This window comes from Pogoniulus pusillus, chromosome 9 (assembly GCF_015220805.1).
Source record: "Pogoniulus pusillus isolate bPogPus1 chromosome 9, bPogPus1.pri, whole genome shotgun sequence".
Lineage (NCBI taxonomy): Eukaryota > Metazoa > Chordata > Aves > Piciformes > Lybiidae > Pogoniulus > Pogoniulus pusillus.
Genome location: NC_087272.1, coordinates 25,682,097 through 25,707,662, shown reverse-complemented (window position 1 = coordinate 25,707,662; position 25,566 = coordinate 25,682,097). Strand labels below are relative to the sequence as shown.

Below are 25,566 nucleotides of genomic sequence, written 5' to 3'. Positions count from 1 at the left end.
ACTGGCAAAGTTAGTATTATGGGACCAATATTAAGTATATGAAGTTATATCATGCTCTGACTATCATGACCTTATTATCATGACAGACTTCAACCACCCTGATATTTGCTGGAAAGACAACACAGCAAGGCACAAAAATTCCAGGAGGTTCCTGCAGTGTTATAATGTGTGGTGATAACTTCGTGGCACAGGTGGTGGAGGAGCCTATGACGAGAGCTGTGCTGCTGGAGCTTGTGCTAATGAACAGAGAAGGTCTGGTCAGGGATGCAGAGACTGGAGGTAGCCTTGGATGCAGCGACCATGAGATGGTGGAATTCAGGATCATGTGAGTAAGTAGCAGGTCAGTGAGTAGGACTGCAACCCTGGACTTCAGGAGAGCCAACTTTAACCTCTTCAGAGACCTACTTAGAAAAATCCCAGGGTTCACAGAATCATAGAATCAGTCATGGTTGGAAGGGACCACAAGAACCATCTAGTTCCAACCCCCCTGCCATGGGCAGGGACACCCTACCCTAGATCAGGCTGGCCAAAGCCCTGTCCAGCCTGGCCTCTAACACCTCCAGGGATGGGGCCTCAACCACCTCCTTGGGCAACCCATTCCAGCCTCTCACCACTCTCATGCTGAACAACTTCCTCCTCACATCCAGTCTGAACCTACCCATCTCCAGCTTTGCTCCATTCCCCCTAGTCCTGTCACTCCCTGATATCCTAAAAAGTCCCTCTCCAGCGTTTTTGTAGGCCCCTACAGATACTGAAAGGCCACAATAAGGTCACCTTGGAGCCTCCTCTTCTCCAGACAGAACAGCCCCAACTCTTTCAGTCTGTCCTCATAGGAGAGGTAAACAGAGGACAGCGATAAGCAGGAGGAAAAGGAGGAGTAGGAGTAGCAGAAGTCCTCATTCCCAGTAAATATCCCTCTTTATCATGGATGTGGCATTTATGGTATGGGATACACGTGTGAGCCAGCTTGGGCTAGCTGCCCTGGCCTTCGCCCCTCGTCTTAAGTTCCTGCCTGACTGGAAACTGCTAATGGCCTGCACACCATGGCTGGCCTATGTGTCTATTCCAGTAAAACCAGGACACTAACAAACACATTGATTTTCAAATACTTCAAATTCATCAATTATGTTGAACATCTGAATCCATTCACATTTTATACTGAAGTCAACACAAAGATTTCCATCGGGACAGCAAGTCAGAACCTAACACAGCAACACCATTAAAAGGCAGCTATTCCAGACATTTTAATTTTACAGAATGTGAAAGCTTTTAACCCTTACCATTGGAGCAATCTGGACCTGTCCAGTTAGGGTCGCAGGTGCAGGTACCACTCTCTTGAAGGTAGGTGCCATGGCCAGAGCACTGGTCAGGACACATAGTCTTCAAGATTTCACAGTTGCTGCCACCCCATCCTGGGTTGCAGTGGCACTCACCATGGATGCACATGCCATGGCTGGAGCAGGCTGGGTCCAAGCAATCAGCTGGGAAAAGACGACAAGTTTAAGTTGATGTTTCTCATTTCTAACAACAGCAATCAACTTCTAGATGCTCACAACACACTTGGGCTTAATCCACCCGGTGAAACAGGCAGCACCACACTCATCTTAAACGTCAGCCTCAATAGGTTGAAGCTCAGAAATTCACCTTTGTTTCAAGCAATTTTGATGTTAGCCTTCCTTCTCTAGTTACGAGCTAAATCAGCAGCAATTGTAAAGACACCTCATTTCCACATCACTTTCTGTATTGTGAAATGTGTGTGTGCACACAAATGTCATCGAGACTACCACTGAGATAATGGAGAACATTTCAAGGTTTGCTGTTTTTTCCTGAATTGCAGCAAGATTGGCATTGGGTCTTGGACAACTGATCTCTGATCTGTGTAACTGATGTTGGATTCTTCACAGCACTTGCTACCAACTGACCCTCCCAATTCACTGCTGCAGAGTTCTGGCAGCATAGGACCCTCAACTTGTTTCACAAATAAATGAGTTGCATACTGTCTATCTGTCTTAATTCACTTTAATGTGCTTTAGATGACGAGATTTAATTTAGCAATTTGACTCAATAAGATGTTACACTTGTAGGGTCAATGGTCTGAAAATTTAATTCCAGAGACTTAATTGCATTACTTTGTATGTGGAGATCAATAAAATCAATCTGATTGAGGAAGAAAATGGTGCTTTTTACTCCCTAAAAAATAGAATGGAAAATGAACTGTGTTTTGCAGCACACCAGAATGAGTATTATTATGCACATCTCTGGAATACAAAAATGATGTGTCATTTTTCACTCTGATGCATTTGAATCAGCACTTCCCACAATGCAGTTGGTGGAAAAGAATCACTAATAAATGCAATACCTTAATGAATTATTTTATACTGTGAAAATTTCACTAAGTCTTCCTGTATTCCAACACCTAGTTTTTGTGTGCTTTCTTCTTAGCTGACCTCAGCCAGAAAAAATAGAATTAAAAAAAAGATGTCACACATTATTAAGAATTTCGCCACTGATTACTTCAGAATAAATAGAGTGCAACAGGTCTGCAGAATTCAGTGGTACTAGTGATTCCCAGAACCTTTCAGTGTTCCAAAATGATTTTTCAAGAGGCACCATCAGCATCTATGATCCAGCTCTAGCAAAACTGTTGTAGCTGGATGTGTCATAGCTGGAAACCTGACCAACAATAGCAGGTGCTGGGGTAAATATTTACTCGTTTACCTTCTTCACAGTTTTCTCCTTTGTATCCAGAGTTGCAGGCACAAGAGCCCATGATGCAAATGCCCCGACCCCCACACTGAGGATCGATGCACTGCGTTGTAGGCACATCACACTCGGTGCCCTTCCAGCCACTGTAACACAGGCAGCGTCCTTTGGAGTACTGCCCATTGCCACTACACAGCACTGGGCAGGCTGCTGTGAAATAAAACACGGCAGAAAAATTAAGATCAAGTTTTTCACCAAAGCTCTATAAAGGAGAACATCTAAGAAGCAAGTCACACGTCAGTCACTTTCCCAATGCACGTGTCTTGGAGCTGGCTTAAACTGACTTGAGTAAAGCACCAAGTTGATTTACCTCTCGAACAATCAGGGCCCAGAAACCCAGGAAAACAATGGCAGGATCCAGAAACACATTCACCGTTACCATGGCAATTTCGGGGGCATTCCACCACAGACTCTAAGGGGAAAAAAAAATAGGGATAATTCACAGATGCCCCCTGCTTCCAGAGAAGTGTTTATGTTTATGTTTGGTGTGTTTGAAGAGCACAAATAACTGTGGTTTTCTATTGCTCATGCCTCTACTATCTTACAACACTACATTCCAACATATTATAGCGGGAAAACCACAAGCTCCATCAACATATTACAGTGGGAAAACCATGAGCTCCATACTTAAAATCAGCCCCTGCCATATAAGAAATGCCTCAAAACAGTATCTTCCTTTCAAGCACTGTTTTACAAGCAGGTACGCTCCTTAGGTCTTAGACCAAGTAACTAACACATATTCTGCATTTTGTTCTGTGCAGCAAATAAAATGTTACCAATGGAAAACCTGTGAAAAAAGTCAGATCACTTAACTATGAAAAGTTATCTCTGTATTCTAAAATACCCTGACCAGAGGCTAGTGTTTGAGAAGAACTTTGCAGATTATGCTTACCTATAATTATGGTATTAAAAGACACCTGCTCTGCGTTTTTCCCATCATTATAAAAGGCCAGATGCCAGATGCCAGAATCCAAGTACTGGATAAAACCTGCCTCGTGGAGACTGACAGACCTTGCCTGCCGCCCTGCTCGCTCTGATTCCAGCAGGTTACGTTGCTCTCTTGCTATCAGCCGGCTGCCATCCAGGAGTTCCACAAAGTCATACTGCAGGAAGGAAGAGAAAGGAACTTGATGACTCATGGGGTGACCAGCACTCCACCAGCTTCCTAACAACTAACTGACAATATGCTTGTGTTCTGACCAAGAGTTTTCTTTGGGAGGAGGGAAGATGCTGTAATCAACTCTTGCTTATTTCTTTGCCCACTGCGAATACTTGAAACAAAACAGCATCTAATTCTCGTGCTTATTAGAGTAGCTTTTTCAGTGACATCTAGCCAGTGAAGCTACTACATCTATTGGGTGAAGAGAACATCAGTTGAAATGAATCTGCAGTCATGACTGCCATCTGAATTACAGGAGAGCTATGCATTATGTGCATATGAATAAAATCCAACACCAGCAATTGACTCTTCATTTAGTTTCAGATGAAGAATTAAATTGTTTGGTCTCTGTTCTGGACATTCTGGACTCCTGAAAGAGTAAGAGTTAAGAACTTTATTTCCTATCACAAAAACTCGAAAGAGGACATGGAAAGCATAGAACATTGCAGTTTCTGAGAACAATAAACTGAGAAGTATCTCATATCAATGGACAGCACATACTGTTGTGTTAACAACCATCAGATTGTTAACAATCATCATCCAACCTAAATGATTCTATGATCATTGGGGCTTGGAAAAATGTAGCAGCATCTCAGCTGATAAGCAATCAAACTCACAATTCCAGGTTTTATGCCTGTTAATTTATAACACCGGGAGGGCTGAACCTGCCCTGGATGCTGTGCTGGTTTACAGTATCTGGGAGCCTGCTCTCACGGATGGGAAGATGTCTTCTGCATGTTTGCCACGTAAATAAAGATCAGTGTGCATATAGCAAAATTAAATAAACAGCAAAACTAAAGAGTCTTCCTCCTTGTGATAAAGACTTTCTGCTTTTCCTGCCAAGTCTGTTCACAGTTTCACTTCGACCCATATTTATCATAGGAAGTGAACTATGCCATATAATCCTGCAATCTTCCCACCCATTTGAGATCTCAAATGGAATTACATCCACAGCCTGTTAAAGGCCAGTATGTGAAACGGCTGAATCACCTGAGCTAGGATAGCACTGATAACTGGGGCCAGAGAATCTGTGGTTTTACACCCAAACTTGAGACCTCAGAAACTGCTCCTGGGACAAGAGAAAAAGTGATAGCCTTTGTCTTGAACAAGGATTTAAGTACTTATGTTCTCTTCTTGAAATTGCAGGCCAAAATTCACTGCTGTTACAAAAGTGTTCCTCTCTGGTAGTCAGAATTATCTCCTTACCAGTCAGAGTGAGAAGGCAATGTATAGCTAATGTGCCTCTATCAGCACTTGTGACACTTTTCCAGCTATGTCTGAACAAGAAGAATCGAACATAATGTGATCAGGTTGTGCAGAATCTGATACCTCGGTATGCTGACACTCTGAATGGGTTTGCTGCACCACATGAAAATGAATTCAACCATTTCTGGAGTGTACCAATTACTCAAAAACCATTCAGCACTCTCATTTGTCAGAGAATTAAATATTTATCTTATTTTGTGTGAGGGAGAAAACCAGGTTTGTTGGTGTTTTGTTCCCCCCTTTCCCACCCCTCTTACCTGACATTTCTTTCTGGTCATTTTTTTCACTAATATTTACAAAAAGAGCAAGCTCAGAGTTCTGAGTTTTAACAAGTCATTTATGGACATCGCAAGTGACCTTATAAATGGTATGCTGCAAAGGATAATTTTTTGTGGGAGGACAATTCCAGATGAAAACCATGGGTGTGATACAGGTTTGATTACACTACTTGACTGACCATGGAAAGTATACTGATGGCAAACAAGTATGGTACAATTAACGACTTTGTATTTGTAACATAGGTTTTTGTTACCAGAAAACCATTTCAGATTGTGTTTTAAAAGCCATACAGAAGGGAATTTACTGTTCTGTCTCTCCTCCAGTAAAACACAATAATTCTACCTTAACCCTTTTACAGGTTGCCTTTTTTTTTTTTTTGCTTTTGGGACATGGTAAGAGAAATAGACTTGTAAAAATAATTATCTACATAAAAACCCCACAAAACACCAAACCAGCTTTATTTTCCTCCTGTGAGGATAAATGAATCCCCTCTATTTTGAATACAAATGTGCTGATTTTCCTTATAATAACATTTGATTTTGCTTTAAACCAAAGCCCCTTTTTTATTCCTAAAGTCTCTTTAAATAAACATATTGATTCTCTGGCTGCAAAGGAACTGACATTTTTAGAATGTGTCACAAAGACTTTCAGGCTGGCATTGATTGGGTTTTGAATGGATGGCCACTGTCAATTATTTCCAGTTGATTTATTTATGATTCCCCAGAAAAAGAGAACTATGCGTCTCAGATTGGTTTCTGACACACAGAGAGTGGCTGTGCTCGAGGCTGATTGTGTTACCTAAAGCAAATACAGAAACACAGCCAAAAATTCTGTCCAGACTGCAATATATCAAATAATTTCCTACATGCTGTATCCCTATTATTTAGGATTATGGGACAGAAAGTGAGTTAAATTTGCTGCAATCTGCTATTTTATGATGAAATGCTAAGAAACTGATAGAAATGGTTTAGATAGTTGATCTTGCTCCAAAATGAAGGTGTAAACTAAAAGACTTCCTGCAATATCCCCCAAATTCTTTCTACTATACTTTCATTATGGCCACTGCAGTGGCAGAGGAACTGGCATCAGGCTGATACAGGCCACGCAGCTATGGAAAGATAAGCCTCCAGTTTCCTCTTACTCCCTGTCCAGTTTTAAATGTATATAAAAACAAAAGAGGTGGACAAACAGGCAAAGGGTCTAGGAGAGAAGCGGGGAAGAAGGTGGAAAATGTAACATGTGAGTTTTGCATTATAGCCATAGGTGACAGGCAGAGAAAACAGCCATGCTAGAAACAAGAGAGCTATAAGGAGAAAGCTAAAGAAGATGGTGGTGTGCGATTCTACACGTAGAGTATCATAGGCATACGAGCAAAGATTGTGGAAGGGGACAGCTGGTAAGGAAACTTTTTGAGTGCTGGCAGAGTGCAGGTAGTAATCGGTTCTCTATTATTTAACATAAGATCTGAACAGTCAAAAACTGACATTTGAGAAACAGGCAGCAGTTGCTCGTTTGCATAAATTCTGTTATTAGCACTTGTCACTCTGTGACTAGGAGATAAGGGCAGAGAGCATTCAAGAGATGCAGACATGAAGCGATATAGATGGGTGAGATCCTATTTTTCAAAGTGCTCATGAAACAACCCCAGCTTTACACATCCAGAGATGGGCTCTGAGCCAACTTTTATCATTCTGGAATGAGATCTTGGGAACGATGGTAGACAAACCTACAGAAACACGAGTTCTGTCATTAAGGAAAAAACACAAACCCGACCAAACAAAACAACAAAACAGACATGATTAAAGCATTGTACAAAACATACTAAAACACATGCTGCCTTCTGTGGTGTTCTGGTCTCCCTGTCTTTAAAAAACTGCAGGAAAATTGGGGAATATTACCCAACATACTGGGGAAGATCAAGGATGATCAAAGGATTGAAGCAATTTTTACACAAAGAATGAGACTGAAAAAAAAATTGTTTATCGTGAGCACTAAATATATATATAAATTGAGGGGGGGCATGGAGAAGATATATCTGAAAAACTCTCCTGCTTCTTCCAAAACTGCCAAGAGAGAGTCAAACTAAAACTACCAGGATGCTGCCTGAAAACACGCTAAGGAGCATAGTGTGAGAATTGTAGTTAAGCCATGAAACTCCTTGCTGCATATGTCATGGATGCTAAAAGCCTTCATAGGTTCAAAGATGATTATTCAAATTCACAGGCAAAAAAGAATCTATCAAAGGTTGTAAAACACAACAAAGATAGGACTTTTGATTCAAGAAGTCCTTCAGCCTTAAAAAGGTAGAGACCTGGAGAGCACTGTAGGAAGAATAACTAGAAACCTGTCATCCTACTACATTAACCTCTACATATCTGCTAATAGCCACCATCACAGACAGAATGCTGGGCTAGACGGGCCTTAGATCAAATCCAGTGTGAACATTCATGTCTTTTTCTAATAAGCTCCTACAACACTTGGAAGTAGGAGAGCAAACTGCAGTGTCCAAAGGAAGGATGCAGTGAAGCCCAGAATTAGCTTCTTAGTCTGCTCCTCCTGGCTATGCCTGGCTTGCAGTTAAAGACTTTTGACAGTACAAGGCACGAGTGTTAGGGGAAATAAGAAAACAACAGATATATCATTGCAGAAACCATAATATTCTATTTCATTACATGCATTTTTGCCTAAATACCTGTTTTGCTCATGTCATAGAATGGTTTGAGTTGGAAGGATATCCAAAGGTCATCAAATAATAAGGATATCCTGCATTAGTCAGGTCACTCAGAGCCTGACCCTGAGTATCTCCAGAGATGGGGCCTCAACTAACCTCCCTGGGCAACAATTTCCAGTGTTCCACCACCCTTCACGGGAAAGAACTTGTTCCCAGCATCCAATCTAAATTCACTTTTCACTGATTTGAAATCATTGCTCCTTGTCCTGTCACCACAGGCCTCTGTAAGCAGTGCTTCCCCAGCATTCTCGTAGGCCCCCTTCAGGTCCTAGCAAGACACTATTTCTCCAGGCTGAACCCCAGCTCCCTCACAGCCTGTCTTTGTAGCAGAGGTGTTCCAGCCTCTTGGTTATTTTTGTGGCCCTCCTCTGGACCTGCACCATCAGGTCCATGTCCTTCCTGTGTTAAGGGCTTCAGAGCTGAACACAGTGCTCCAAGAACTTGGAGCAAAGTGGCAGAACACCTCTCTCAATCTGCTACTTAAATAAAACATGTATTTCGCCAGTACAAGTCACATCCTCATCAAAGTCCTCTGATTAGGACTTTGTTGCAGAAAGGCCTAACCTGTTGAGAAATATTTTACTTCATTTTTTTTGCCTGTGTGCAGATGCATGGTCACAACCCACCTCTTCCAACCACGCACTGGAACTGCATTTTTAGGACATGACATACGTTATCTCAGGCACTAAAGCAAACATCACTGGGTTGAGTTCTGAACCTGGTGTTCTTGTGAATCCTCATCAGCCTTGGAAGTAAGCATGTCTAATTTTTCAAGGTGGCAAGTGTCAGTCAAAAGGTTTGTAAAAACTACTCTAATTATACACCAGGCAAAAATAGGACAAGAGAGCTTGACCTATATCCCAGGAACAATGTATCCAAAATGCAACAGAAACCACGGAATATATAGTAGCAGGATTCACATGTGATTTTGTGCCTGCATCACACTTAAATGTGCCTAAGCACTCAGGCAATAGGAATCCAAAGGGAAAGGAGTTTGCGTAATGCAGATGATGGGAAACAGATTTTGTTATCTCTTTTTCCTGAGTTTTTTGATAAAGGGCATCCCTATTTCAATCTTTTGCCAGGATAAGGAATCAAGCAAGGATCATTTTTCATATGCTTATCTACTTCCACAACCTCTCACATAAATGCACAGTCCAGATCAGCATCTTCAGTTTTATTCATTCTTGCCACAGTCCCCTAGCTCCTGTTATTATTGTTATCACTGAGATGGCATTTGTATTCAGAACTCCTATTTCCAATGGCTGATAACTCTTCTGAATCAATTTTCTTTGAGCTAGAATTTCTCATGCTTGTTGTCTGCCTGAGGGTGGGTGTTCATATGTGACAGTCTGAGGAAAACCCATTTAATCACTCTTATGAAGATCAAATTTTTAAATAAACATAAGTGCATTTTCTGCATTCAATCATTTGTAGTTTAATGGAAACTAAACTAAAAGAAAATAAAGTGAATATGAAATTCTGTGATTTTAGCTGTATGAAACTCCTTTGCTGACCCTACCTGTTCCTCTGCTGTTTGTGACTGCTAGATAGGTGATAAAATTGGCAATATTTCTATACTCTAGGTCTTTTAGAAGTTACACCTGAAGAAAAAAAACTATACAATACTCAACCTGTGTAGCAGCATGCAAATCACAATTAAAAACAGTGGAATTAAATTAAAATAGAGTATTTGAATTTTGTAGTTAGTGGTTTTCTGTTGCAACTGCATATCAGGCATACTCAGTCAAGCTTCATTCAAATTATTCCATTATGGTGCTATACTTCAGAGTTGTGTCCAGGGCAAATTCATACACTTAGGAAGAAAAAAAATTGGTAAGATGTCTCTTAATACTCTAAGTAGCATAGAAGTGCATAAGCTCAATTCCCTTTTCTGGTGGAAAAATGGTTCAGAACCAGCACTTGGACAGTCCAAGTGCTGAGCTGAAAGCAACCTAAACCTGGGGAAACTTATATCTTGAAAATAATATCTGAATACAACTGATTATAAAATACAGCCTAAGAAAAGGATTCTCCCTTTATTCCACCAATGCAGAAGGCTATTCATTCTTTCATACTTCAACTTTTCTATAACTATGGATTAAAAAAAAAGTCTGTTTGTTACTAGAAAAAAACATGACCATATACAATAAGAAGTGTACTTAGAAAGTTTTTGAGGGGTAGAACAGAATAAATCCTCTTGGACACTTCAGACACTAGATGTCTAGTGAAGATGGATAATTTTAGAACCCCAGTTCCTTGTATCTTCATAGACACATATTGCATTCTGTTTCTTTTGTGTATTTCTTTAGTGAGACACCAAGCTACAAATACTGTAGCATTCACTGTAGAACCAAAACTTTCTTGAAAACCTCTTGTGCTCTTGCTTGAAAATTTGGTTAATGTGATCTTTGCCAGGCATGTGGCATGTGCTCTATGTGCCACACATGTGGCATTAGATTCTGCTTGAGTTCACTTAGGATTTTAAATGTGTCTGTATACCACAGAAGAAAAAGTACCTATAAATTTTTCATGGAACTACTCCACATGTGAAGCATCATCACTGCTCACAGCATTCAGAACAGCTCATAAATAAGAATGCTGCCCCTCATTTTAGATCCCGTCACCTGCAGTATTATGTATGTTTTGGAACGCTGCATGAGACCGGTAACGTACGAAACACGAAAATAAAGCTCAGCGGACTGTGAAAGGATATAATCCTGAGGAAGAAAAGATACAAGTTCATTCACACTGGTCAGTAACGTGTCCAACTTTAAATGCAAGCTCTTCTCACCTGAGTGTGTGAAGGGGGTAAGCCTTTTCGGCCATACACTCCGATCAGTGCATCCTTCTGAAGGGATATATTGAACTTTAGAAACTGTGGCTGATCGATGAAGAGTTGTGATCTCCAAAAAATCCCAGGGGGTACCTCCTGTATTGCTCTTCGGCCTATATCAAGTTCTCCAGAATCTATAGTGTTGTTTTCTTGTGCAAACCCCCCTAATTTTCCTGACAGGTTAAAATGAGAAGAGACAAAAAAAAAGAATTAGTATTCCTTTCTTGCCTTCAATCATCCCTCTTATAAACCATCAAATATTTAGAATCACAGGAGAGAAATTGTTGCATGACAATCTTTCTGACTATGAGATCCTAAGGAATTTACTGATACAGAAATAAAATGGCAAAGATAAAAACACTGCAACTTCCCTCAGTGCATTATGGAAACTGTTTAAGGATCTACAGGAAATTTATTTATGCATCAATTAATTAATTGATTTTCTCAAGTATTTTAATGGGGGCTTTCCAGCATAAAGTCCACCACTAAAAAAAGATTCAGGTAAAGTGAAACAGAATGGGAAGAACAGATACATAAACATAAGCAGTGAAAATAACCAATATACAATCTTTTCTACATTAAGCATGAGAATGTTTATACAATACTAACAGTATCTGCAGCTCCAGTTTTCTACTTTTTAGTATGTGGTTCCTTTCCATAAAGGCACTATTTCCTGTTCCACTATGTGTATGTCCTTACACCTGTGCTCCTTGTAATACCTACATTCTCCTCACTTCCTAGTCTCAGTCTCAAGCTTATCATCACCTCCTTGTCCACGCTGTCTCCTGAATAAAATGTGGAATTGCACACGAAAATCTGGTACTTCCACTGTTTTCCTGTATTATGAATATGCATTTATCCTTCAGGCCAATTACTAGGAATAAGAACATAGCACTGAAAGGCATTAACAAATTTTCTCTGTAAAGCATCTGTGCAACTATCAGTTAGCCTTAGGAGGCCAGTGATGATGGCTTGGACATGCCCAGAAGAAGGAAAGAATATATTAACATGCAAAAGTCGAGTACTAACACTGAACAACTGGACTACTGGTTCTGGCATTTAAAAAGAAGAAAATAAAGTAATAAACTTTATTTTTAAAATCTGGGATGGTTTAGATGAATTTTCATCAAGTCTGTTTGAGGACAAAGACTCAGACCTGATGTTCAGGCACTAACTCCATGTCATGCAGCTGGATGTGGGCAGTCTTAAAAGCTGGTGCCAGGATCAAAGCCTATTTCAGTCCAATGGAATCAGTACTGTCAAATCTAGACCAGGATGTATCTAAGAACTTGCTTACCAACACCTCAACTCTGGAGTAAGCCAGTAATGCCACATGAAGCTGAGCCTCGTGTGAAGAAACATATAGAACAATGGAACTATAATTACAATCCTACAACCAACTTTGTTTTTACCAATTTATATTTCCCCACCCCAGCAGCTCGTCTGTTATAAAGTCTTAACTAAACCCATTTCAATGTGATAAGCATGTTCAAGTGATGCTGATGTGTTTGCATGAAAGTGTTCTGACAGACTGACACCACTCTGCTGCTGCCTTGCCCGTTACGTTCAAATTCCACATTATTCATCATTGCTGGAACAAACTGACACAACCTTTTTGCAAACATTTAGACTTAAAAAAAACTAGATTACAATCTGAAATGCCAGGTGAGGTCACAGATTGATCCTCACCACATTTTGTGCATCCAAGATGAAGAGAGACTGCTGCTGAATTAAACAGGTACAGAAGCAGTACGGAGAGGCTTTGAGTGGGGGCTTGTATCATCACCAGAGCTGTAGCACAATGGTGTTGAAGTCACTGAAAATATCTCATCATATTGATCAGCAGTCTGCTGAGAAGAGACAGTTTAATATCTGATCTTGGACAAACCTTTTTTTTTTTACACTTTTCGGGATGAGTCTGTTGCTTTTCTAGCTTTGGACTTAACCTTTCACAATATTCATATGTTATTCTAGACGATGGAGCTGTAGTCTGTATTTTGGTTCATTTAAGCACTTATTTCTTACCATTCCTTCCAAATTTAAGCATGTTGTGCTGTACAATTCACACACTGATGACTGATAATCACTAAACGATAAACACTTATTTGCAGTATTGATCTGCAGTCTCTCCTATTTGTACCTTTGAAATGACAAACAACTACCTCTTACTACTGAAAAGATGAACTAGACAGTTTGAGCAAGTGCACTTTATCAAACGTTATGAGCAACTTGCCAGGAATGCCTATTACTGGACTTCAGCACTTAACCTTAGCAAACAATAACCCTACAGACTCACATTTTCTTTACCAAAATAGATGCACTTTTGCCCATGCCTCTTTAATGCCACACCACCTCTCCCCTCCTAAGAGGGGGCATTAGGAGGGCATTTGCCCTCCTAAGAACAGGGCATTAATTATTCTTTGTTCCCTGTTCTGTCTCAATGAGCACAAGAAAAATCTTAGCGGCATCATAATTTCCTTTTTCACTTCCTAAACAATAACAGTTCTTATATACAGCCTTAAATCAAAACACAAAATGTCACATTTATTGACAAAAATCCATACTGACATAACAGTCCAAACAAGAATCCAAATTTTAATATACTTAGCTTCCTATTTTCTTTTGTTAATACCTTTTCACTCTCAGAATTTCTTTTTCCACAGAACCTCCCCAAAACACAGTAATACAAATGCCTATCAATATTTATAGATAAATTATTTATGATGATTTGCATTTAGGCTGCTAGATATATTACTATTTAATATAAAATATAAAATGATTTGCTAGATCATGTACTACTCAATTAATATAATCATATGATGCATCTGTGGTACTAATAATCCAATGCATTATGGCTAACTAACAGGTAAAATATTTGTTATATTTAGTATCTTTAAACTGCATTTAGGAAAAAAAAACACAAAAAAAATCCACAAAATATATAAAAAAACTTTGGAAAGGGTTCAGAGATTTCAGCTTCACTTAAATGATTTGCATTTAAGAATTATTTAATGTGCTTTTACTGTCAATTCATGACTAGCTGATTCTAGATAAAAGATATCTGAATTTTCTTCAGAGGTAGTAAGATGCATATTCAAAAGCTTTTCTCATTCATCACACAACGTACCCATACTTCTGCACGGCAAGTGACCTCAGACATAAAATGGCCTGTGATTTCCTGACCAAAGCAGGCCCAGGATTACCCAAAGTATGGATGAGAGAGTCCAGAAAAATGCCTGGCCCATAGAACACACTCATGGGAACCTCTCCCATCTAAAGTAGAGTATCAGGCTATTACCAAGGGAGTAAAGAATAACAGTATTGAAAGCTGTTCAGCTGTTAAATTATCCAAATTAAGGCTTTACTGATTCTTGCTCAGTTTTCAGTAACTAATATATTACAGGGCCTTGCTCCTTCAGTTTCACATGTAGTCACCACACTTTCCCTTCTGCTGAACCTTCCTTTTGTGGTTTAAAATATGTATTCGCTGGTCTCTCTGTTGTTTAGTATTGATGTATGCTGATAAATGACCACTTTACCACATTCTGCAGAAGACAGCATTTTAACAGTGGATAGAATTAACCCTTTCCTCTTGCATAGGATTCAGGGAGGGAGATAAGGAAAGAAAAAATGAGATTTGATATATTTGGTTCCTTTTATTTTTGAGGCAAAGCGTAAGGAGTTTTAATATGTAAAAAAATAAATAAATTAAAAAAACAAGGGAAAGGAACAATTCATATTTATAGAAAATTTCCAAAGCCATGTCTGTATTTTATACAGAGTCAATGAGCTGTCACTGCAGCATCGATATTTATTAAACATACAGTAACATTTTACTATTCATTCAAAACAAGTTAAGAACACAGCAAGAGATAATGAGTACCTAAGTGCAAGAAAAAGGCAGCAGGGTAAAGGAAATGAAAAAAAAAAAAGACTCTTACTGGAAAAATTCCATACAGTTACAAAGATGATGAAAAGAAGAAGCTCTATCTTTTCTATAACTCAGAGCTGTGCTAACTTGAAAAAATTTCAAGATGTCAGCTTCTGGCAGAGGCTCCCTCCTCCTCAGTGGTAAGGAGGTCAGTTCCTACCTTGTGAAAGGAAAATGGATTTTTGTGTAATGAAGCAAACATCACATTCATCAACCATTTAAATCAAGTTTTCCATTCAAAACCTATTGATTTTAAAGCCTCTGTTAGCCAAAAGTGCACAGGCTCTTAAATGTTTTGAGAATCTTAAAGGGCAACATGGAAAAACGTCAATAAAAGAAAAAAAATCTTTATGTGGTTTGTAGTTTAAAAGCTCCTGCAACAAAATTAATAAAGCCTTTTTGTTTCTTTCTTTATATATTGGTTGGATGATTCAGACTCAGTAATATATGCTAGAGACTTTGAGAAAACAAATCAACATGTTACATATGACCTCCTATATCAAGACTTATATTTCAGAGAGAAAATAAAAGAAAACATCATCATCTTAGAGAAAAACACAAAGACATTCCATAACAAGAACATCATGCCATAAAAAGCTGCTTGATCATGAGTTGCCTTCTCAATACGGCTGAAAAAGAAGCTTCAAAATATGCTAAATCTCCTTTAAACGCCTTTTCTGATGTGAGCTCTTCACTGAAAGAGGTTATGTCACCTTGTCAGAGACAAGGCTTTTGTCTGAACACCATTCAGAGCTTGCTGGGACACCCAAAGATTGAATGCTTGTATCAGGTCTTCCCTATGAAACAGGGTGTCCTGTCACCTAAGGCTCCCTAGCTCTATCATGACCATTTCTGCAACACAGAACTCCAAGCATCCCAGACCCTTGGGCAGGATGATCCAAGTCAGCCTCAGCACCACACTGCTACCTCTGAGGATTTGCTTCTCTGGATATGCTATCTTTTCTATCCTTATCAAGCATTACATATAAAATTCCCACGAGGAATTCTGGCTGACAGGCAGCTTTCCTAGTAAGATTGACATTATCAACCAGGACCCATTACTCTCTTCACATGCTAGGTAGGATTGGTGGGCTTTTTCCAATTGAAATACAGTTCCTGTTCAATATCTACATATCATACATATTTACAGCTACTATTACTTGCAAATGCTCCACACATCCATTAAATATAGTTTTGAAGAAAAAGTGTTTATGTCTGGCAACACAAATAAGACAAAGGAAATGCTCCAAAAGGAGAAAAATTGGTGCCTGTTTCACTCACCATTTTCTCCAGCAGGTACTGTTACAGGATGTGTTGGCACAGTTTCAGAATTCACTTTTCCATTCTCAAATGTATCATTTTCAGTTTGCTGCAACTGCCAGTTGAGGCCAAACAGATGCATTGCTGGTGGTAAAGGATACAGGTTATTTGATGTTCTTAACCACAATGACAAATCACATAAATAATGGTTTTCCATGCTCCGTAGCAGAACAGCAATTCATACATTAAAAAATTAAATTACAGGAACAAGCATTGACAGACTAATAGTTCAACTTAGCAATGGCACTGAGCAATTACTACCACTGTCCTTTAATGATACAGTGCTTTCGGTGAACACAGCTGACAGAAAGCTCACCAGTCTCATTTTGAGTCCTTTACTGATCCCAAATCAATGTTCAAAAGGATAGGCAGTAATTATGTCTTTTTCCCTTTTTTTCATTTATGATCCTTCTGAAGAGACAAATCATTTCAGTGAGCTCCTGAACGACCTACTAAAATAACTTACTTCAGCAGCAGATAGATCTGTTCTGGTTAGCCAGAAAGGGAAAAGAAACAATTGAACAGGAGGAGGAGGAGGGTGCTGTGGGTGGTGCAGGGATAACTCAAAACACGAACACTCCTTTTCATGCTGTCACCAATACTCTGGAACCTCCAGCAATCTGCCAATTCCTCATGCTAGTCTACAGAACAAGACCATCAGCAGAGCTGGAGACACTGGGGCACTTTGCTCTGATAACGCATCTGAACTACTTAATTCCTCACAGGCATGTTTATTAGAAAGGTGGTATCATATAAAAAAGTTCAACTAAGCTGATTACAGAAGACAGAGTCAAATTCCCACGGTGTTAAGGGGAACTAATTAAGGAACCTTGACATCATCAGGGATTAATGAAGCTGCTGTCTAAACTGGGAACAAAAAAATGGAAGAAAAATAATTAAACCACTTTAATGTTATACTGTGATACACACAACACATGCATTTCTTGCTATTTGAGGTGTAATTCCTTCTCTGCCAACAATTCTGAGATACTAACAAAATTAATTTCATTGCAATTACTCTAACTTGTGTATGGTATAACATGGGATTGCCACTCTATAACTGCAGCTATCTCCAAAGATAAAACTGTTTCTCAGTGCTACCTGGGAACAGAAATACACTGGAAAAAAAATATGAAATGATGTATTTTAAACATTAGTGCAAAATATAAAGAAGACAATTCACTGTATCTCTGCTCCTTTTGTCTCTGAAACAGATCACTGAAACAGCAGTCCATGTTATTAATGTAGTCATTCTTTTCACCCAAACAACAAACTACTTTTAATCTCTGTTTGGTTTCATCTCTGATCTTTCAGCTCCTCTGTATTGACCATGGCATCCCTTACTTAAGATGAACATGTATCAGTGGAAATTTTGTCAGGCAGACAGCAAACACTGCAGGTTTCTCTGTCAGGTCTTTGTTTTAAACCCTCTCCCTTACCTTCAACAAAACAAACAAACAAAAAAGCAGGATGCAACCAAAGACCTATTACTGAATGCTTCAAAGACTGAAATCTTCACTATAGATGACATATCTCTTTGCTCCAAGTCTCTGACTCTGCCATTGCTCTTCGTTCTCAGACCTCAAATTGTCTGTTAAAGCCTGATAATGTAGAATGTTCCTTGACTCTATAACCATATTTCTTCCCCCTGCCATCCCTTGCTACACCATAAATCAGACCAACACCCCTTTTGGCACATTGCTAGAATTACCTATTATTATTTTGGCCTTACCTAAGCTGAAATTCTTCTTTATGTATTAATGACTTGATAACTATATCTACTTTAATATATTTTGTCAAAATTCCTTGGTTCAAACTCTATTTACAGTATCACAGTATCACAGTATCACCAAGGTTGGAAGAGACCTCACAGATCATCAAGTCCAACCCTTTACCACAGTGCCCAAGGCTAGACCATGGCACCAAGTGCCACATCCAACCTTGCCTTGGTAGCAATGAAAAGAATGCAAAGAGCCAAATATTTCATGATTTGAACCCAGTATATTTCTTGTCTTCAGTCCTGAGGCCTAAATCACACCTTCTAGTTCTACTACCTTCTTATCTCTTTTAACACTCTTGAGAAGACTAAAACCTATACTCTTCAGGGGAAAAATACCCCAACATTCCTTTTGTAACTCTAGAACTGCATCCCTTCCAAGCACATGAGCTTAGAACACGATGAACAGCTCTGTCTGCTGGTGCTATGTATATGCCCTGTGTGTCTTCATGCTCCACTGAAAGATTAGAAGGGGAAGACATTCCCTCATAATTCAAAACTGCAAGAATATGACATGTTTAAAGGCAAGGACTGTGGGATGTGTGCTAATTAAGACTCAAAGAACTATCGTTACTACAAGGTAAGTAATAATTACCTTTTCTTTTCTCTGTTTGTACTGATGTGAGTCCCACTGTAGTTGGCTGTCAAAGACGGTGAGTAATAGCTCAAAAATACTGTTACTCCCTTAACTTTGACACTGTACTAGCACCATGTTTAATAAACAATGTCTAATAAAAATGAACAGATGGATACAAGCAGCTGTTTCACAGATTGTGAACATCAAGAATACTTCTGAAGTAGACCAAAAATACTGGTTGACAACTCCAACGACAACCTACAATTTACAGCGTATACTAATACGTTAAATAATTCAACTCTATAATTTCTCTGAGATAGCACTAAGGAATTCAGGGACTTCTCCTTTCACTACAAATGTGTGAGCACAAGCAACATGAAAGAATTAAGCTTGCTAATGCAAAATCAAAATACAATGCACAATTTCTTTAGAAATGAGAGACTTTAAGAACATGGATAAATGGACTGATTAGGACAAATTCAGGTGCTATTTTGTTCAGGCTGCGCTTTCCTCAGCCATCCATCCACCTGTCTTTATGAATACAAACTTCAAACTCCTGTCAGTGTTCTATGGACAGCCAGGCCTGTGTAAAAATTCTTAATGCCCCCACGAGTCTGATAAGCAGCAGCTGGCACTGGCAACTGCACACTGAGTGCACACTTCAGTAGGAGGTCTGAGACCTTCAAGTCAACTGTTACAAACTAGTTCTGAGTTTCCAGCGGGAGAATAGTGCAGGCAGGCTGCAGTGGTATGTATGTTTGATTTCCTTAGATCTAGAAAAAGATCAATACTTCCTTCCACCTTTGGGATGGGTCTGTAAAAGTTCAATCCTCTTCTCTGTTTCTATGTGTTCAGAGAAATAGTAGGTTTATTTCTTTTTATAAAGAATTTGACATCTAAAGTAAAATTAAAGCAGAGACGTATAAAGAAAAATACGTTTATCTACTCTCAGCTGCTATTTTAGTCCCATATCTAGTAAAGCAGTTTCTTGATTTATGGACTAGATATTGCCTGTCAGGTCTGGTTTATTCCCATTCAATGTAGCATTCAGTTGGTGTTAACAAAAATGAAGACAAAAGACTCTTCTTAGATTAACTAGTTCAGAATCTGCCAAATCTACAAGTGTACTAGCACTGGCATAAAGTTCAATGCTGGCATATCTTTGATGGTAGCAAAGACTCCTCAGAATGCCATATGCCTCTAAGCAGTGCAGATGCAGGTTGGCAGTTACAGACCACAACAACTCAATTCAAATAACCTACAGCAGCAAACATGGGTGAACCCACGGGAGATGGAAGAAAAGACAGGTTGTTACAATTCCAAATGTGCCCCAAAACCCTAACAAAAAGCTCCTTTTACCTATATCAAGACTGAGATGACAACTTCCATTGTGGAACAGGATGATTTCTTATTCAGAGGAACAGACAGCGATAGCCTCTTCCTTTTCTGCTGTTTCAGTCCCCATCTCTATTCTAGAAGACATCTTGAGCTACCAAAAGATCTTCACTTGCTGGGGTTATGATAGTATTTTACTTTATGACTGACAGAGTTGATTAAGGGTACAGCTACTGGCCCAAGTATCAACATTATGGGCAGCTTTTAGAGTGTAGTGATAGTTTAAATGGCAAGGACGCCATTCTCTTTAACAGAGTGAGAAGAGGAGGCATCAGAGAGAAGTTCCTGAGGACCTGTACTACTCTTGGGATGAACACAACATCAGTGCCTGGGTTGTGGTGGTGAATATTGGCTGAATTCTAGAGAACAATTCTCAAACATACAAGTACTAACCAAACTGACAGTTGGGCTTTTGCAACCCTCTCCCTATCCCCTTTAATATTTCTGCAAAGGAAAACATGCCAAGTAGACTAGGATGTTCAAAAGATTCAGAGCTCAGATTCCAGGAATGCATTTATACTTAGAGGAGCATTGATCTTAACAGAAAAATGTCATTGTCTCTTACTACTATCAGGTAATCTTACCATCTGTCACTACAGTTCACTGAAGGGTTTCTATACTACCTTAAACTGCTTTTTCAAGCTTGGTTGATCTTAACTTTCACTCTGCAATTGAGCTCTAGTTATTTTTGTTTGTAATCAGTCTACAAAGCCTTAATTTCCACTCAATAATTAAAGTAGCAACTAAGAATACATTTCACAGCAAACATTGAAATACTATAACTAATTCACACTGTGTACAGCATTTTACAGCAATCTGTTAGGAAAGTTGCTGCTATCAGGCCATTTCATTCTTTTCATGTTGCAAGCACATTTGTCTTGCATGCTTCTTTCTTAAGCTAGTATTGCAGTGCTTTATGCAGTCTCTACAAGGAACTTGTTTCTCAGCAAATGCACTGTATTATCACTTCAAAACCCTCCTTGAGACTTTCGTCAGCAAGCCAAAATGAAATCAGACCCTTTATTAGTAGGTGGTAACAGAGACAGGTAATTTATATAACTATGTGGCAGAACTAGAACTGTGATAGCTGAAAAATACCTGCTGTTTCAGCTGAGTGCTTCCCCTCTGCAGCCTTGCTCTCCTCTGCCAAAGTTATGAGGCACAAAAAAGGACAGAAAAATCAATTTACAAAGCTGTTTCTCCATTTAGGAAAAACTAGGCTTGTCTAGATTTTTGTTTCCTCCCACACACCTGACTGCCAAGAAGTTAGGGACAGCTAATTGGTAAAGAAATGAAGATGGGTGGTAGCATCCTCTACCATTCAGGATGTAGCTTTAAGGAGAAAACAAAGTTTGGACACAGATGTGAATATGTATACAGGGCTGGAGTTTACGCTTGCTACCAGAAAGAAATTTATTTTTTTCTCCTCCTTTGTAGGAAAAAAGCAGCAATATGCAGTAAAAACCAGAGAGAAGCCAGTTGTTCTGGTCAAAATTTAAGGACATTTCTATTGCAACTCACCATGATTAACCACATATCTTTTTAAAGTGGTGTACGTGACAAATAGGCTCATATGAAAAACAAATGGCACAGCAAACATTCTATGATCTTGCAAGTGAAAGCACTTTAGAGGCAGATGATAAGGGTGAACAAGCAAAACTGTATGCATATGAGCAGAGGCTTTATTCACAGAAGCAGCCCTACAGCAACCGGAGAGGTAACTCAAGTCTGAGTATGAAGTACTGGTTGTAAGTGCTAGTAATTCAGCTTTTTGGAGAGAAAAGAGTTCTAAAGGTGACAGCATGTTTCAGAAGAATGAGAATTCAAAGACCAAAAGATTCTTTTGAGTAGAAAGAAGCAGAAACAGATTCACCTGAACTGAGAAATACTTTCTAATATTCATTAAGCTCTTAATAGAATAAGAACATATGAAAAAAATAACATCAGACAGAAGAAAGAAAAAACACAATTCACTTGGATGGAATAAGCATGACCCCAAAACCTCTGGAGATAAGGCTATGGCTTATGTTCTGTGAACATAAAAAACTTCACACCATGGGAAAAGCAGGCAAGAGGAACTGAATGACCCTTCTTCCTTTCTCCTATGTCTTTTACAAAGCATGACAATCAAGGTTTATTATTCATGAAGCTGGACCTGAAGATGAGCTTCTTTCTATGACATCAAACTGATCTTCCAGGACTGCTACTGCTATGTATTTCTGAGTGCAGGTGCTTACAAACCACTATTTACAGAACTGCCTCTCTAGAATTAACAGAATAATAAATATGCACACTTGTAGATAAGGAAAAGTGAATACAATTTATATGTAAAGCAATGGAAAAAAGATTAAAATTGAAACTAAGCAAATTGCAATTATTGCTCAATCCTGCTGAAGGATTATCTTTTAGTTTATCTCCCTGTTAGTGAGACATCTTCAAATGAAATATTTGAACACTGGAGTGGTTTTAAAAATTATCTCACATGTATTTCCCTGGCCGCTATAATTAGAACGTAAACCTATTTTATTCTGAAGGACCTGAGTGGACCAGTACATGTATAAATCAGTTGTCACTGATTTGCATTCACTTGTTTTATTTCTAAGATAATGGGATGCCTTCAATGTTGCTGCACATCGAACTGTCAATTAAAAATATGTAATTAAAATTTTAGATAAAGTGAATTAGAAGTTTCAAAGACAAGCTCTTTGTTTAGAACTGTTGTTCCTCAACAGAAACTCTGTTGATTGTAAATTGAAAATAACTTGAATGTACATGATTTTGGGCATCTTCAAAAGGTTAGCCACCAAAAGCATCACGTGGAAGTTTCTGAACTTGTACTCTGAATGCAAAACATTTCAGCAGATCACTACATAAAACACTTAGTGATACCTATCAAGACCAACAGAGTAACTGAAAAAGTATGCTCTCTTTAATCCTGAACTGTTGAATGAATCCACTGATTTCACTGTTTCATGTGCAAACCGCCTAGCCTTTATATCCTATTGCTTATTGCCTGTTGAAACATTTTAATAGAGAATTTGCAAAACACATCACAAAAAAAAATCCTAGAAAAAATATAACAAAGATATATCAGCTCTCCACTATGGATAAAGTTACTTTCTTTGGCCACTAATAAAACATGGCTATATGCCATTTTCAAACAAGACAGATGTGTGATATTCTCGGTGTAACTATTTTTACTACAGTTACCCAAAAGGGAACATTTATTCTCTGAAAACTTGTGTAGCTACAGGTCTCATTTCAGTTGTCAAGCCAAGGATTTTTGTAAGATGATGGTCTTATTCTGTCAACTGCATTAAGCAAGGCATAAAAGCTTAAGGAAGAATCCAGATTTCTTGAAACAGAAACAAAGATCATTGTTCAGTAGACTCTTACTTAAAAACCAGCTATTTGTTGTGCTTTGTTTCAGATTTGACCATTTATTCTGATGATCACCCAACACTGCCTACTGTCTAGGAGTTTCCAGTATTATCTAAACTGTCTTCAGTGACACCCTGGGCTTTATTTTTTTTTAATACCACCTTTTTATTTTTTTCCCTCTTTCAGATAATGTTTTTCATAGCTAACATGATGGTGAAATATCATTACAGGTAGATGGGGAAGTGCATACTAGATTGCTGACTCCTCTGAGATGCGAACTGCTTTGTTTCTTTTAGTTCATATACAGGCATGAAAAACATTCCGTAAGTTTTGAATTTCTACCAAATAAAGTCATAATCAATGATTTTGTTGTCAAGTATTGTCAGGCAGAAAAAAAATCATGCCTTGATTTATGCTTTTCAAGACTGGGTTAAGACTGCAGGATAATTACTTCTCTGTATTTCTCCAGGCATTTCTTTGCTCTCTTTCTTTGCAATATTTAACTCCTTCCCTTTTCTCCCTAAAGCCCACTTTCTGGAAAACTGCTGAGGCTCAGGTTTGTGCTTAACTATTTTATTCTTTTTATCCACAACTCCAACAAGTTTTGCTCAAGGCAAAACTGTTTAGGTTGCACCTCTCTTAAAATGGTAGCATTAAGAAAAGCAACACTGATGTAATGTCTCAAGATTCATCAGCAATGCCTTCCTTTAGAGCCTCAATGAACAAGTCCAACCATTTCTGTAGCTCAAATGCCATATTTATTAAAAAAATACTCCTTCAACCCCTAAACCAAACAACCCCCCCTCCACATCTCTTGAGGAAAGTAATAATGAAATGGCACTATGTGATCATGTGCAACCTATTTGCATGTTGATGACACAGAGAAGTGCAGTCTGATGAAAAGACTTAAGAACCAAAGGAAAAAGAGACGGAGACCAATTAATGTGATGTTCAAAGGACACACTGAGCTGAGCCCTTATAGCATATAGTGAAATACTTGTGTTGCATACTTCCATCTCATGCTTGGCTAAAAAAGATCAAAGGGTTTTATTCCATATTAAGAATGAGAGACTATTACAGCAAACATGCAATAAGGAGAAATGCAATACGCTTTAATAAAGGATGGTAATAAGGTTTGATAAGAACTTTTGGAATGTCACCAAATTTGGAACGTAAGATGAAAGCATCTGCATGTAGAAAGTGTAGTGTGTTATTTGGAACCCCACAGAGCTAAACTGTGATTAGAACTACATATTTTTCCATAAATTAGCTTTTGGTTTGAATTTCCTGCTGAGATCATATGCAAGTTGATTGAATGTGCAAGTCAATATATAGGTTTTCTAATCCTTTGCTGTTTGTTAGGCTTCATGATATCATGATTACAGTGGTCCACTTCTAGATCAAAGGTAGGTGATTGAGGCCAAGCCAAAACAACTTAAAACCTCTTTACTAAACTTCTTTGTGGTGATTTCGAGCTGTTCATTGTAATTGTTACTCAGTTACCTCAACTGTGCAATTATGTAGGTGCATTAACCAACGACTACAGGCAAACCAACTTGCAAACCACAGAATTTCCACTTAAATCTCTATTTAAAAACAGAACAGACACACCGATTCACTCTTGAGGCCTTCTTACACAGCTGTACTTTACCTCAGCACCTCCAGCATAAACTTGCAAGCCATTAGCTAAGTAAGTAAATTTTGCAAATCCTTGGTTCAGTGAAACAATATGTAAGTCAGCTCAGGGATTGCAGTCATCTCTCTGCTGACATGTCGCTACCACCTTCTGTTTTAGTTCAGTTCTTCACAGGGACATTCATCTTTGCTACATCACCAGGAATCACAACTGCCTGAGCAGCTGTGTATCTGGGCCAAAGACTAGCTACTGGATGGCTCATCCTTTATCAGACATGAATGCATTGTTTGCATTGGAATAACACACTGTATTCTTCCAAAAGCCTCACTAAAGTGGAAGATAGCTTTTACAGAACTACTGATGTGTAGTGTAGGTACATGAAAAATACTACTAATAAAATGCGAACAGAAAAAAAAAAAGAATTTATCATGTAGGATTTATGAAAGTAATTTATGACACAAATAGAGCCTCACTGTTAATTGTTTGTAAGACCAGTCATTTGTTTGTTTCAAGCC

General features: G+C 38.7%; 1 protein-coding gene across 35 annotated transcripts in view; it reads right to left on the bottom strand.

Moving 5' to 3' along the window:
* TENM3 (teneurin transmembrane protein 3) overlaps nucleotides 1-25,566 on the bottom strand; it is a 1,288,622-nt gene that overhangs the window by 89,539 nt on the left and 1,173,517 nt on the right. For all 35 annotated transcript variants that reach the window (XM_064148897.1, XM_064148896.1, XM_064148915.1 and 32 more), the window contains 6 exons: nucleotides 16,247-16,369; nucleotides 10,993-11,207; nucleotides 3,656-3,866; nucleotides 3,074-3,175; nucleotides 2,719-2,913; nucleotides 1,281-1,481 (listed from right to left, as the gene is read on the bottom strand). In XM_064148897.1, coding sequence (XP_064004967.1) covers nucleotides 1,281-1,481; nucleotides 2,719-2,913; nucleotides 3,074-3,175; nucleotides 3,656-3,866; nucleotides 10,993-11,207; nucleotides 16,247-16,369 — 1,047 coding nt within the window. The remainder of the gene's footprint in view (nucleotides 1-1,280; nucleotides 1,482-2,718; nucleotides 2,914-3,073; nucleotides 3,176-3,655; nucleotides 3,867-10,992; nucleotides 11,208-16,246; nucleotides 16,370-25,566) is intronic.